Here is a 15832-nt window from a genome sequence, read left to right as displayed (position 1 = left end):
AGCGTGTTAACCATTTGCACTACCTAGGGATTCCATCTTCAGATGACCCAACTCTAAGTCCTGACAAATGAACAGTATCAGGAAGGAATATGAACAGGATCACAGAGAGACAATTGCACTGCACTTCACCGAGTTAGATATTTGGGGTATTGGAGCTAGAAGAGATCATGCCAATCAACTAGTCTGACCTTGTTGTTTTATAGAGAAAAGTTGAGAGCCCAGAGATGGGAAAGAGCTTATACAAAGTCTCAAAGCAAGGTGGCAACTAGACCCTGGTCTCCTGCTTCCCTGGTACCCGCTCGATCCAGCCACCCCTGCAGCTCCCTCCTCAAGCTGGATGTTTGCCATCTTGGCTGCTGTTGCTGGAGCAGGCACACATCTGGATCTCTGGTATGGGAAGGGGATTGACCAGCATCAATTTCAGGTCTCTCTGGTCCTGTCACCTTGGCACCAAAAGACAATGATTTCACTAACCCTTTGAAGAGGTGAACACAAGGTTGGTTTAAAATGCCACAAGTTCTTGCTTATTTGCCAGGCTGGTTTGTGATGACTCCATCTTCCTCATTAATGAAACAGCACCGTTTCAAATGATGTCACCCCAAATCCTGGAATCACCCAGGAAAGGAATTAACCAGCAGTGAGGTGAAGTCATCAACACACCTGTCTCCCCTGTCTTTCTGTCTCCAAATGGAACCCAGCCTCCCTGCATTGCCACTCAATGGTGTCCAATGCCAGAAACTAACTGAGTACTTGTGCTGCCTTGTGCCAGAGTGGCCCAGCAGCCTCCTGGTATTATCCCACCACAAGCAAGGCTTCTGGCTCCCCACAAAGGACTCCATGACAACCGTGACCCATCAGAACTCATCGAACCCCTCCACCTCTCCAGACACCAGTGACCCTGACTGGAGATCAAGAGATCAAGATCTTACTGGAGATTTCTTACTCAAGAAGTCAGCTGAACTCAAATCGACCTCATGGCTCACCCTCAAGCAGCTGTCTTCCTCCTGGCTCTTAGCCAGGTCTCCTTCTCATAGACCCACTGCCGATTCTTCATCACGCACAGCATTCTTCCCAGTTTTACACCCACCACTTGCAATGGTCCTCTGGGTCTTACTTGCCCACCCTGTGTTATCACCTCTTTAGGGACAGGGCTGTTTACACCTGGAAGATGGAGTTGGCCCCCTTTCAGTTTACCTTTGCCCTGTCTCTGGCCCTGCATAACAGACACACTCAGCTCTCTGGGAAATTCAGCCTAACCTCAGGGATCCCCTGACCCAGGCTTTTCCAGCCTGCTATATATCAGACAGAGCTGAGCCAAGCATCCCGCCCAGAGAAAGACTTCAAGTCATGCCAGGCAATCATTCCTCAGAGGCAGATTTACCTTGAGAGATGAGGTTCTCCCTTTGTCATTTTTGGACATTCACACCCACAGGAAGAGCCATTAGCTTGGGTTTCTTCTCACATTCTGACAGGCTCAGCGAGGTCCCATGAGACTTCTGTGTCATTCACATGCCCACCACATCATCATTTTTTTTTTACCTCTACACCAATCTCACCCTTGTATGCCTCAGCCAATGCTGCCTGAGGCCTGGCCCTACCAAGGAGAAGCAAAAGGTAAAGATAAAGGTGAGAGAGGAAAAAAAAAAAGAACACCCACCATGATCAGAAAGCTAGAAGGCTGCCTGAGCCAAGGACTCACAAGAATTATCCTATTGTTGTTATTAGCTACCACGAGTCAGCCCCTAACTCGTGGCAACTCCATGTGTTACAGCTCCATGTGTTACAGAGTATGATTGCTCCATAGGGTTTCCTTGGCTGTAATCTTTACAGAAGCAGATTGCCAGGCCTTTCTTCTGCAGAGCCACTGGGAGGGTTCAAACTGCCAACCTTTCGGTTAGCAGCCAGTTGCAAACTGTTTGCACCAGCCGGGCTCCTAGCATTGCCCTAGGAATGTCCATATTTTTCTGCCTCATGAAGAAGGCAGCACCGAACAGCAGGTGTCCAAGAAGTCTCCTTCTTGAAGACATAATGTTATGGCTACAGCATTGGTCTTCAAGGTGACCTCCAGATTGTCACATAGGAACATTTGTGGGTCAAGGGTCAAACTTTGTAGGCACAACAAATAGGTTTAACAATAAATGGGCCATCTCTTCAGGGCCCACTCATCTTGGCAAGGAGCATGGAATAAACCAGAAGCTAACCACTGAGCTTCTACTCAGAAAGTTGGAAAAGCTAAATGGAGCCAAAGGAGAGGGCATTGTATTAGTTTTTTATTGCTGCATAACAAATTACCACAAACTTAGTGGCTTAAAAAAAAAGTTGCGGTCAAGTCAACCCCAACTTATGGTGACCCCATACGTGTCAGAGTAGAACTGTGCTCCATAGGGTTTTCAATGGCTGATTTTTCTAGAAGTAGATCACCAGGCCTTTCCTCTGAAGCACCTCTGAGTTAAAACATCCATTTATTAGCTCCAGTTCTGTAGGTTAGAAATCTGGGCGGGCTTGATTGAGTTCTATCTTCAGGATCTCTACAGGCCAAAATCAAAATGTCAGCCACACTGGGCTCTTATCTGGAAGTTCTGGGAAAGAATTCCAAGCTCATTCAGGTTGTTGGCAGAATTCAGCTCCTTGCGGCTATAAGACTGTGGTCCATGGTTCCTTGCTGGCTGTTGTCCAAGGGTCACTCTCAGCTCCTACAGGGCTGTCTCCGATCCTTGCATGTACCCCCTCCGTCAGGAGTGGCACATCATTCTGGTGCTTCGAATCTCTCTGGTTTCCCCTTCTCCTAACAGCCTGAGAAAGCTCTCTGCTTTTAAAGTCTTATGTAATCACATTTGGCCCACCTAGATAATCTCCCTATTTTAAGGGTCAACTTAAAATAACATAATCACAGGAGTGAGATCTCATAATATTCACAGGGTCCAGGTATTAGGGAGGGACATCTTTCGGGGTCATATTAAAAATTCTGCCTACCATAAGCCTATATCTGGTATCCATTCTCTATAACCAAAGCTCAGCCGATGAAGGTGGAGAGTTACTGAGTATGGGTATGTGTGTATGTGTGGTGTGCGTGTATATGTGTGGTGTGTGTGTATATGTGTGGTATGTGGGTATATGTGTAGTGTGTGTGTATATGTGTGATGTGTGTGTACATATGTATGTGTGTGCAGATGTGTGGTGTGTGTATATGTGTGTGTATATAGGTCCTATAGGGTCACTATAGTGTCGATAGAGAGCCCTGGTGGCACACCAGTTAAGTGCTCAGCTGCTAACTGAAAGGTCGGTGGTTTGAACCACCAGTTGCTCCATGGGAGAAAGATGTGGCAGTTTGCTTCCGTAAGGATTTACAGCCTTGGAAACAGTTCTACTCTGTCCTATAGGGTTGCTATGAGTTGGAATCAACTTAATGGCAGTGGGTTTGGCTTTTGGTTTTATATGTGTGGATATGTGATGTTTGTGTGTATATGTATGTATGTGTGGTGTATGTGTATGTGTGTGGTGTATATGTCATGTGTATATGTATATGTAGTGTGTGTATGCGTGTTGTGTGTATGTGTAGTGTGTGTACGTGTATACGTACCTGCATAAACATCCCTCTTTCCCTTTCAAAGCTGTCTGACGCCCCACACGTGTGGCACAATAAAAAAGAAGTCACCACAAGTTTTATATGAATTACAGAAACATAAGGTCTCCTTGCTGGAAAGCACCCTAAAGACTACCCACCCCAACCCTCTCGCTAAGGCAGCCTCTACTTGAACACCTCTGGTGACAGAGAGCTCATTACTTTCCTGAATAAGACATCAGCATTCAATCATTTATTCGATAAACACTTACCAAGCACCCTCCTGGGCCAGGCCTGTGCCAGGCACACAAACACAAAGTTGAACAAGACATGATCTGCAGACACTGTTAGAAAGCACTTCCTGTGACGGGCCAAGATCTGTCATACTCTCACCTGTTGCACCTCCTGGTAGTCCTTGGGGCACCAGAGTAAGCCAACTCTGCCACATGAGAGGCATTCAGAGACAGCTGGGTGCCCTTCCTCCCCCACCCCCACACACACACCTGGCAGAAACACACTCCTCCTGCCTAGGAGCTGGCAGGGAGTGGGGCGGTGAGGACACTCAGCTCCAGGCCAAGCCTAAGGGCCCAGAGGCCAGGAAGCAGCTTTGTCATTCCCAAAATGGCTGTTCCTCCTTTCCTGCTGAACCAGGCCCTTATGACATGTCACGTCTGGTCACGTGGGCTGTTACCACAGCATCTCCCAGCACCTATATGGTGCCCCGGCCAGCTCTATGGCCCTTGGCTGCCCTCATGGGAGCACATCCCTCCCTGCCATCCACTGCGCTCCCTCCCACTCACCGTCCCCCACTCCCAAGTCTTCCTCAGCTCCTGGGACCGGGACACCCAGAGCCTTCCAGTTATAATGTCTGATTTGTACACTAAACTCAACTTAAGAACCCTTGGGGCCCTCCCTGCTCTTCTGGAGAACAATGTGCATTTTCCCAGGAGCTTTTGGAAGCCCGCTGCCCTGGAAAGTCTGCCCAGCAGAACTTCCAGGCAGGGAGGGACACCAGAGCAAACCTTTCACCAAAGGCTCTCAAATGTGTACAATGAGCCTATGTGTGGCCCCACTTCATTCAAAAACTACCATGTGCCAGGCCCTGGGGATAAATGGGTAGATGTGTAGCCCCGCTTCATTCAAAAACTACTGTGTGCCAGGCCCTGGGGATAAACAGGTAGATAAAATATAGTCCCTGACTCCAGGGCTGACTATGCAATGGCATGGATGGACCCAGGCAGTTCAACAGAGTGTTATCATACACTATGTTTGGTGTGATGAGATGTCCTGGATATTCTGGGATCCCAGACAAGACACCTAATCCAGACTGGGTGTGGGACAGTGGAACAGCAGGGGCAGGGAAGGCTTCTGCATCATTCAGAGGGAGAGGGGAACATTTAAGGATGGGGAGGATTATTTGACCCCCCCCTACACACACACACTACCCACCCACCCACATCACACACACACACACACACACACAATCACACACACACACTACCCACCCACACACATCACACACACACACACACATATACTCAGGTGATTCTGGCAGCCCCTAAGGCACCTCTTCAGATGAGAATTACTTTTCTAAAGGTTCAAGGCAGGAGTCACAAAATTTGAATGTGAATGCCATGAGATGGGGCAGGCATTCTCCACTCCGGAAGGCTCACCTGCTCCTACTGCTTACACTGTCCACTGCATTGGTTCATGTGGAGGTTGGGACCCCTGGCCTAAGGAGGAGAGGGAGTAGTTGGAGAGCTAGCACTGCTCCATGACTGAAATCAGAGGTCCCAGCCTACCCTAAAGGTGAACACAGAAACGACTGCCCAATGCATGCGGCGTGACGGCTGCTCTAAGAGAGGTGTGTGGACCGTGCTGGGCTCACAGAGAACACTCACTCTGCTCTGCCTGCACAGCCAGTGACCAGCTAGGCGGAGCTTTATTCGCACACCTTGCTGCCCACCAGGTGTAGAGACTAACAGCCTCACCTCTGCCTCTCCCTACACTGCCCTCTGCACAACCTGCCCCTCACCTACTGCTGTCCCCCACCCTCCCCTCCACTCCTGAGTGTCGTCTCCCTTTGTCTCCCCACCCTTCGCCTCCATCCCTCCCTTTCCACAGTCATTCCCAGTGGCCTTTCCTCCCTACAGACCCCAGCAGTCAAAATGAAGCACAGTTTTTATCGTCTTTTCAAGTGAGTTTTGTAATCTCTATTCTTAACTCTAAAAGCAGATGAATTGACTGTTTCAAAGGAAGCTCCTTTGTCAATGGCCCTGAATAAAAAAGTTACTCAGCCCTGACTTAAGAAATTTCATAAAATAAAATGATTTCCTAGCATTTTAGCTGTGCTATGCTCAATTTATAAGGAGTCCTGGTGGTGTAGTTGTTAAGCACTGTTAACCAAAAGGTCAGCAGTTCAAACCCACCAGCTGTTCCACATGACAAAGATGTGACAGTCTGCTTCCGTAGAGATTTATAGCTTTGGAAACCCTATGGGGCAGTTTTACTCTGTCCTATAGGGTTGCTATGAGTCGGAATCGACTCAACAGCAATGGGTTTGGTTTAGTTTTTATTTGTGTATCTATTTTGTTCAAACCACTCTCAGGTAACTGTTCTGGATAACAAAGTTTTCCAGATAACAAAGTCTGCCCCCTTTATACCTAATTTAAAAGAATTGGAGGGGGTGAGGAAGTGTGGCGTTTTTTTTTTTAATGATACACGTAATTCCTGCATTCTTAATCAGAGCATGCTGTACATAATTTAAAGTTTTCTTGGTAACTCTGGGTCATGATCGTGGACATCAGTGATATGCCATCCAGTCATGATCTTAGAAGCGTTCTGGCCCTAGACTGCTGTGCTTTGAATTCTTGCATCTGCTTTTCATAATTATTCTGTTTCCTCCCGCATTGTTGGCTGCCAAATAATAATAAGAAGAAGAAAAACAACAACCCTAATGATGTTACAAGCACTGTGCTAAGCATTTTATGTGTATTAACTCATTTAATTCTCATAAGGTAGGTCCTATTAATATCTTCATTTTGTGGACCTTGACCACACCCTGGAGTCCCAGTGCAGACCTGGCCACTAGCCTCTTGATCTTGCCTGGCCTGTAGAGCTAGTGCTTCTCTGAGTAGCCTTGAGTGCTCGCCCCCGGAGCCAGTCCCCAATCCTGGAAGGGGTATGTCTGAGCTCAGCGTAGCTCTTACAGCAGCTGTAATCCTGCACAATGAGCCCAGGAGTTCAGATGCTCATCTTTCTTGCTCACAGCCCAAGTTTTTCTTCTTTTTGTAAAAGGCTGTTTTACTCCCATACTTCTAGCTTGTGCCTTTACATTAGACTTAGAACAGACCTTGTTTAAAAGAAAAAGAATAGCCTTCTCTATTTGCCAGGAATATTCAGGCTTAGAGGGGCCAGGGCAAGGGAAGGCTTTTTCCAAACTGGAAGCCCTGTTTCATGTTAGTTTGGAACACAAACCTACAGATCTGGGTGTCTGCAGGCTTACCCCTGGTTCCAGGCTTGTAGGCTCCTGCTAGGAAGGCCCCATATCACCATTTACATTCCTGAAAGGTAGGGAGGTGCCTGGGATGGAGAGGGAGTTGGGGAGAGGGTGTCTTCCATGAAACTGTTAACATAGTATTTGGATAAGATGCCTCCAGTGAGGGGTAAATGTGAAGGACAAAATCGGGGGTACACAGCCCCAGAGGACTCTGGCATGTATGACCAGGCTGTTCTGTGGCAGAAAAGAAGCCAGTGGACAGAAGGGGAACTTAAGCCCAGCTTCCCTACATTTTATTCAGAAGGTAGTAATCATATCCTGGGGAGCAGCAGCAGGAAACGCACTGTGCCCAGTGCCACTCCAGTGTCTAGACTGAGGATCCAAAGACCCATCCCTAACTGAAGATGGAATAGCCTTGTGGTTAACGCGTGGGCTCTATATTCAAAGGACACGGGTTCCAGTCCCTTCCCTGTCTTTTACTCGCTATGAGTCTTGGTGGAAGTTTAACTTCTCTGAGCCTTAGTTTCCTAATTTGCAAAATCCAGATAATAAGAATATCCACCAGATAAGCTTGATGTGGGCATTACTTGAGAATGAATGTAAACTCCACAGCCCAGCACTTAGCCCACAGTAAGCACCCAGTAGCAGTAGTCCCCAGTCCTCACAACACCCCAGGAAGGTAACTACTGTCATCAACCCACTTTATAGAGAAGGAACAAACTGGGGCACAGAGAGGCTTCCTAATTTGCCCGAGGTCACACAGCGTACAAATGAGTGGCAGAGCATACTGGTCTGAGGAGCTACAGCCACTTGGATGTAGTATCTGTAATGACAGTGGGAGTGGCAGGAGGTCTGTCTTCTGCCAGACGTTCACTGCTTACCAACAGAGGCTAAGTCCTAGGCTCAGTGTCTCCCTGGAGACACAGAGAGGGCTAGACACTGTCCTCAAGGGGCTTACAGTCAGAAGGGCAGATGGAGGCAAACCAAGACCACCACAACCTAGTAAATAGGTAGGAAACTTTTTGTAGAAGAGCTTCTGGAAACCAGGGAGCACCATTTGGACTTACAGTAAGAGAGTTTCCATCTGCAATGGAAACTGACTTCAGAAACTTAATATTCCTGGCAATTAAAAAAAAAAAAATACTAGGACTCCTTTCTCTTCTCATTATAGGAGGCTAAAATGCTCAATTCATAACACACAGAAGATTCTACAGACCTTTCAGTCCGTAAAATTAGCCCTTCTGCTAAGCTGGTGCAGTGTGGATGAGGATCTCCACAGACATGTTCTTCTGTACCCTCTAGGGATGACCACGCCACTGGGGCCGCCCATCCCTCCAGTCTTATGTCATTACACTTTTCCCTTTAGCCACACTGGTCTCCTCAAATATACTTGAGGTTCTTTGCCCTGGCCGACTCCTGTACCTGTAAGACTCTCACCAGCTCTTCACATCTTCAGCTAAAATGTTATCTGCTTGGAGAGATCTTCTCTGACTACCCTTCCTAAAGAAGGATGCTCCCACCCCTCATTTTTCTCTCTCTCTCTCCCCTACTTAATCATCTCCTTCATAGCGTTTGTGCTGGGCCTGTTTGCCCCCACATCTGTTCCTCACCCTTCCCTATGTTTCCTAGGTGCAGGTCAGCTGGCTTCCGACTGACTCTGGCCAATGGGAGATACTGGGAGAAACTGGAAGACACAGGAAAGGTAAAGCTAGGGTATCCTCCACCTCCATCTCTGCCTGAGGAGGCATCTCGCAGTTGCTGTCACTCCTCCATGGCACCAATTCCCAACTGACAGGCCCACCACGGGTCAGCTTCCCCAAGGCGGCCCCACTCTGGGCTCCAGCAACACTACCTCTTTCCATGGTCTCTCCAGCCTAGGGGTGGAGTTGCTTCCTACTGTGTCCAATCTCTGGGTTGCCTCCTTCTCCCCTGTTTGACTTCTCAGCTCTTCGCCAACTGTGTAACCAATTCCCCACGTTAAAATCCTGTTTCCAATACTCCAGTGGTTTCTGTTTTTCAGTTAGATCTTAAAATTTAATTAATTTGTCCAGTTACTTAATTATTGTCTAGATTCACTATAAGCTCAACAGAGCAGGGACTGCATCTGTCTTGTTCATTACTGCACCCCCAGTGCCCAGCACAGCACATGGCAATCAGTAAACTGAGGAAAATACTTGTCCACATGATGAATGAAAAGAAGTAACACTGATATGTCCCAAGAAATCCTCACATTTCCAAAAAGAAAATTGAAATGCGATTTGGAAATGATGATTATTTGTGTACATGATTTGTTATTAAAGAAGCAATTGAGGGAAAGTGGTTTCTGAGCTTTTCAACAGAGGCACAAGAGACCTCCTTCAAGAAATAAGTGGTGAATTAAACGGTCTTGGTTAAGAAATAAACACAAAAACACGGATATGAGGCCCCACTCAGCTCCCTCCACTCCCAGGGACATGCTGGTTCCCATGAGGCACCTCATCTCAGGACATGCACCCCCAGCTGGCCTGGGTTTGTATAATTATGTACCCCCAAAAGCCCAGTCTTGGGGACAAACCTTTTCACGGTCTCAACAGACTTCTGCTCTGCCAGCTCCCTCTGAAGCTCCCTTTCCTTGGCTTCCTTCTGCCCAATGGGGCAGTCCTCGGGGACAGTGAAGAGGGACAGGGCATCTTTGCTGTCCTCTTCTCGAAGCACTTTAGCAAAGACCTTCTCAGCCAGGAGCCGGACCTGCTCGTCCACTTCAGAGATGTTCAGCTTGGGGAACTGGCGTGGCATTTCGGCTAGAAAGAAAGAACAGGCATTAACCTTGATGAATGATGGGATGGCCTCAGTCACCAGTGCGGGGAAGGAGGACGCAGTGAAGGAAAAGTCACCCCCCACCCCCATCCTTGCGGTCAGTTGTCTGGTCAGGAATTCCCCAGACCAAACCCAGCATGACAATTTCAAAATTTCGCTCAATAAGCCATTGGATGTGAAAAGTGCAGGGCCACTGATATGTCATGAGAAAGCAAATGTCCAGAAGTCAAAGGAGGAACTGTCCAGCTAAGTGTGCTTCAATCCCCAGACGCAGGGATTCTGCAGCACGCAGGCAGCCCTGGCCTTCTCGGCTTTGTTTCTGTGACCGAGAAGGGAGATGAGAGAGTTCAGGACCCTCCCTCCTCCAGACTATAAGGAGGCTGAGTTACTGAAGCAACAGTGATCAAGCCCCACTCCCTCACTTCACAGAGGGGAAGACTGAAGCCCAAAGGGGTTAATGATTAGCCTAAGGTCCCACAAGATTTACAGCAGAGGCATGGGGAATCCAATGCTGCATTCTTCATTACAAAAAACAATGCCATTTGCTGGAAAGAAGGAATCTGCACTCACAGTCCCACTCTCCAAACACTTGAACAAGACACAGCAAATAAAATAAAGGGTTTGGAACAAGGGATATTCTTCCCCTTTCACAATTCAGCCGAAAATGCATTTCCCAAAGGAAGCTTTCCTTCACCCACCTCTCTGCATACTGGCTCCTTACTATCAGTAATAGACCCAAATCACTCGATTTCTTTCTTTCTTCCTTTCTTTTTTCTCCCTTCCTTTCTTCATTCTCTTCTTTCTTTTTTTTTTTTTTAACACTTATATAGTATTTATTATATACACTCTGCCAATTGCTTTATTCATATTAACTCAGTTAACCCTATTAATCTCACTTGACAGATAGGAAAATGGAGGCATGATGAGCTAACTTGCCCAGGGTCACACTTTCAATAAGTGGGCAGAGATCTGTGCTGTTCACAGCCCTTCTCTACCCCATCCCCTGTCCACTTCTTCTCTGAGCCTCTGTTCTGCGATTGAACCCAGGCACCTGGTTCCCAAGTCTGCGCTCTTCACCGCTACGCTGTGCTGCTTCTCTTTGTCCATTTGGGTGTCAGGGCAGAGTCTCCCCACTGTCCTCAGCATGGCCCTTGAGGAATGGATGAAAGCTGCATGCTTTCAACAAGCTACCTTCAACAGGAGTGGGTCTGGAAGAGAAGTTTCCTGTCCACCTATTATCATAGCTTCTTTAAGAGAGAAGTGGTTTTTGTCGGCCAGACAGAGGACTAAGGTGAGACAGTATCCGGTTGCTATCTGGCAGAGGAAAGGAAGCCATTACAGGGAGGAGGGACTCACGAGCAATCTTGGGACAGTCATTCTCTGGGCCTCACAATTTTCTCATCTGTGAGATAAAGGTATTGAACTAAGTGGTCTCTAAGGCCCTCTCAGTTCTAACTGCCATAATTTGAGGTACCAGAGAGGTTTCTGGTGCCCGGGGAGGCTGCTGCTCTGGTCTTCTCTGCTGCACAATGTGGGTCTCATTCATGACACAGGAAGGAGGAAACAGGCTAGTAACTATAGACAAAGTTTTTTCTGTGGTCCCTTGACTGTGAAACCAATTTCCTCCTTCTCTCCACGCCTAGGAGGCCCTTCCTGGGCCTCTCTCACCCTGAGGGGGCTGAGTGGAAGGCAGCGGTGAGGGAAGAGGTGCCTCAGTACACAACTGTAAGGGTCTACGGTAGCAGGCACCAAGCCAGCAAAAGCCTGTCCTTGGAAAGAGCAACGAGGAACAGAGACGACCTTGGCGTCTCTGACAGCAGAGAGAAGGGGAGCTGGAAGCCATAGAGCACAGGCTCAGAGAAGAAAGTGACACGGGATAGGAAGGCTGAGAACAGCACAAAGAACTAGAAAGACAGGAGGTGTGGTCAGGCTGGAACAAAGGTGGACACCCGCCCCCAGCTTGAAGTCCACTAATTAAGTGCATCTTTCCAAAACTTACACCACATCTCAGAAGCAGACATTAAACAGGCCCCAAGCAAAGGGCAGCAAATGCTATAAAGATCCACATCGTTTTACCAAGCATCCCAACTTCTAGAAACTTTTTTTAAGAAAAGAATCCAATGGAAGTAAAAAAGCAGAGATATTTACTTGAGCTCTTTATATAAATAGCTTGAAAATGTTCAAAATAGAGCACATTCATTTGAAAAAATGTTAAGCAACCAAAATTATAATTCCAAGGACAGAGCAATTACATAGAAAACATTTTATGAAATAACAGTAAATGAAAAAACAAATACACAAAACGGTATCCATTATTTGATTACAACAAACACAACCAATGCATCAAAAATGCATTTTGACTACATGATAATGCATCCGCTATGGACAAGAGCTGCAAGAGAGACACTCAAAAAAGCTAGATGGTGGGAGTGCCTGTGTGTGAGGGAGTGTCTTATTTTCATCATTAATGCCGTTTTAATATAGTTTTTAATAAATGCAAAGAAGATGAAAAGAAAATGAATAGACTTAAGACTTGATAAAAAGAGGGAAAACTGAAAAACAAATCAAACTGTTCATCACAGCAGTTTTTGTCAATTAGTGCCCTCTCCCATTTACTCTGCACCAGAAAGAGGCCACCCCAAAGGGAATTATACCACTTAGACCCATCTCTGCTTTAGCTCCCATCCTGAATGGGAGCTAACACCACCAATACTTTCCTCCCCACTTCTACTCCACAAACATACCCAGGCCTGACCCAGATGCACCCCACCACATGCCCCTTAGAAATGAGCATTTGAGGGATCCTTTATGTCTAAGGGGGTCCCTGGGTGGTATACATGGTTAACAAGCCTGGCTGCTAGCCAAAAGGTTGGAGGTTCAAATCTACCCAGAGGTACCTCAACAGAAAGCCCTGGTGATCTACTTCCAAAAAATCAGCCATTGAAAACTCTATAGAGCATAGTTCTACTCTGACACACATGGGGTCACCATGAGTCAGAGTTGACTCGACAGCAACTGGTTTGGGTATTTTTTATGTCTGAGGGTTTTTGTGCCAAATCCTGCCATGTTTTTTCATAAAACATTTTTAGCTTGTTCAAGTCAACTAAACATACTTTTCAGAATGTATCTTTCTACAAAACACCAGAACATCTTCCTTTTTCATAGCTTATAGCCTTTCCCAAACAGGGTCCCAAACCAAAAAACCCAAACCCGTTGCTATCGAGTTGATTCTGACTCATAGTGACCCTATAGGACAGAGGACAACCACCCTTTAAGGTTTCCAAAGTTGTAAATCTTTACGGAAGCAGACTGCCACATCTTTCTGCTGTGGAGCAGCTGGTGGGCTGGAACTGCTGACCTTCCAGTAAGCAGCTGAGTGCTTTAACCACTGTACCACCTGGGCTCTCTAGCTGAGTCCCAGGAGAAGTCAATACCTGTTGCCCGGAAAACAGGTCCTGTGATCAATTCACTGGGGAGATGCTGCATTCCACAGCCCCTCACTCCGAGATCCACAAAACACACTAGCTCATTAAAAACTTGAGAATCATAGAGTAGATTCCCCACACTTTTTTCACAGAACCCATATGAATCACCTAATATCAGTGTCTTAAATAATGAGTGGAGAATTCATTCCATACCTTAGTATGGACCAAGTAACCCCACTTGGGGTGCTACACAAAGAAAGTGGGCCTTTCAAGCCCACCGCACATCTGCTATCTTCTGGACATCCTTGGCAACAGCGCCCCCCTGCCCACAGTTCCCATTCTGAACTTGTCTCTTCTCTTACACCCACAGACACCAGCAAGGCCGGCCGTGCTGAGAGAGCCCACTCCACAAACGCCCAAGGGAGCTTCAACTCCAGCCGCCTTTCATGCCTGGCTTTCCACTGTTTGTCAGCTGAAGCCGGCAGGCTTGGGAGGCTTAACTGTGAATTTACCAACATTAGTCAGCTAGTGATACAGCTTATCTCACTGTTACATACAACACCCTCCATTCAGCTTGAAAAACTGTCCCAAAGTTACGTAGCTGTGAAACACAACCAATTTCAATAGACAGTAACTTTTCCTGGCATCACAGCCCTTCCAGAAATGAAGCACAGTGCCACCGAAGTCCCCTCCTTACACAAAGGACACTGTTTCCTGTTCTTTCCAGGCTCCCATAGTCAGAACCCACAACACAGACCTGAGCCTGGTGCTGAAGACTCCATGACTGATAGAGGAGGATCCCACACTGGGGCCCAGGTGCTGCGTGCTGCCCGGCAGGCGGCTGAGCTGAGTCAGTGTGTAAGTACAGCTAGCTGGGTCTTATCTGTGCTGCTGGGGTGGGAGGGCTCTGCTTTGCCTATCTGTGAGCAGCAGTGAGTGACAGCAGGAAACGTCTGGGCTGGAAATCCTTCCGTGAGTATGAAATGCAAGTGGAAAATTTCCAAGAGTCCTAAAGGTCCCCGATAATGCCAGTTATCCAAGGCAAAACAGCTGTTGTATCCTGAATGCAGCGCCCAGCCTGCTCACAGTCCTCACCAAAAAACAAGAACTACTACCCCCGATGAAGTAGTACATTCAGCTGCCCTGACCAACCACAGAAGATAAGCCACAGCTTCCCTCCAAAGCCCGCCTAAGCTCCTCCTGAAAGCTGAGTGGCAACGTGTGATACCATCACCTTGTTGCTTCCATTTGGATCCCTGTTTCAGGCTCGGCCTGGCAATGGGTTCATCTTACCCAGGGAATTTTATGGCACAGCCTGCCTTGCCTCCCCTCAGGAGGACCCCCAAAGCAACCCTCCTGCCAAAGCACCCCAGGACAAGCAGGCAGAGCTCTGAGCCCGGCAGCCAATACAAGTCCCTCTCCTCCCCTTCTAAAAGAGAAAAGGACTAGGGGCTGTTCCCTCCTTCCCCAGGAGAGAATGGAGACTCAGAGAGAGGGACGGCCTCAGTGCAGAGGCATATAGGGGCTGGCCAGGATGGAAAGCTGGTATGCCCTTATTCCACGCCTTCCTTTCTTCACTGAAAGATGCCGCAGAAGACAGGTGACTGAGCGGCCTGACAAACTCTCCAAAGACCCTCACCTGACCCTCCTGAGCCCATCCCCAGCTCCCTTCCTTTCTTACTGTCATTCAGGGCTCCCACATGGGCCTCCAGCGCTGAGAAGCCTCCTGAGCTCTGGCTGGACTCCCACCCTGCCACTAGCAGCTCTGCTCTCCCTGAGGAAGGTGGAGCCTGGCTCAAGTGAGCCACAGAAGCAGCTCTCTAAAACCAGCCAGGATGATTAAAACAGCATCACAGGGCGCAAAGCTCCGTTTTTCATCTGCCCTTTAGGAAAACGACAGTCCTATGGGGGAAGGCTCAGAACAGACACATAGTCTACAAGTAACTTGGACAAATAATGTAGGTCTGGGAAAGAACCGTGAGCCAAATGGCTATTTCTGTGGTCTGTTGAAATCCTGGGGGAAAGAGCCCAGGAAGGGTAGGTCATTTGTTTACCAGGAAGCCAGCTCTAGCCCTGACCTGGGCCTGAGTCACCTCCCCATGTCCAATCGTGAGGTTGTGCCTTCCTGAGCCCACATCATAATTCCAGTGAGCACACAGAGCAGGATTACAGGGCTGACACATGATCCTCAGGCTTCTGCTGGGCTTTAGCTGCCCAGAGATGACAACCCACCTGTCCTCACAGCTGTTTCATAAACAGTGCCATCAGCATGCTACAAGCAACCTAGAGGGAGGGTAATATTTATTCATTAAATAATTAAAACGGGCTTAAAGCATAGAGAAAAAAATTCAAGCCTTCGGTACTGTTCTGCCAGAAGGGAGGAAGGGCAAATGATCCCTTCTGCTGAAGTGTTTTTTGTTTTTTTGGGGGGGAAGGGGGAGGCACTACAGTGGGAGCATCCTAGCCCATGGATCTGAAAACATAGCTGGGCGCAACACATTTAGGGAATTTAATTCTGCACCTTTAACCAGACCCTGGATAGCCTTAGTC

At 47.7% G+C, this 15832-nt stretch overlaps 1 protein-coding gene across 1 annotated transcript; it reads right to left on the bottom strand.

The window, feature by feature from the left end:
- Window positions 1–8185: 8185 nt before the first annotated feature.
- On the bottom strand, window positions 8186–14412 carry LOC111821702 (AMP deaminase 3-like). Its single transcript, XM_023737209.1, has 2 exons — window positions 14040–14412; window positions 8186–9841 (listed from the first exon to the last, which is right to left on the bottom strand). The coding sequence occupies exons 1-2, from the start codon at window positions 14062–14064 to the stop codon at window positions 9537–9539; spliced, it is 330 nt and encodes a 109-aa protein (XP_023592977.1). The 5' UTR covers window positions 14065–14412; the 3' UTR covers window positions 8186–9536.
- Between the last annotated feature and the right edge of the window lie 1420 nt (window positions 14413–15832).

This window comes from Trichechus manatus, unplaced genomic scaffold (assembly GCF_000243295.1).
Source record: "Trichechus manatus latirostris isolate Lorelei unplaced genomic scaffold, TriManLat1.0 scaffold00006, whole genome shotgun sequence".
Taxonomy (NCBI): Eukaryota; Metazoa; Chordata; class Mammalia; order Sirenia; family Trichechidae; genus Trichechus; species Trichechus manatus.
Note: the sequence above shows the minus strand (reverse complement) of the source record. Positions and strands in the feature narration are given on the sequence as shown.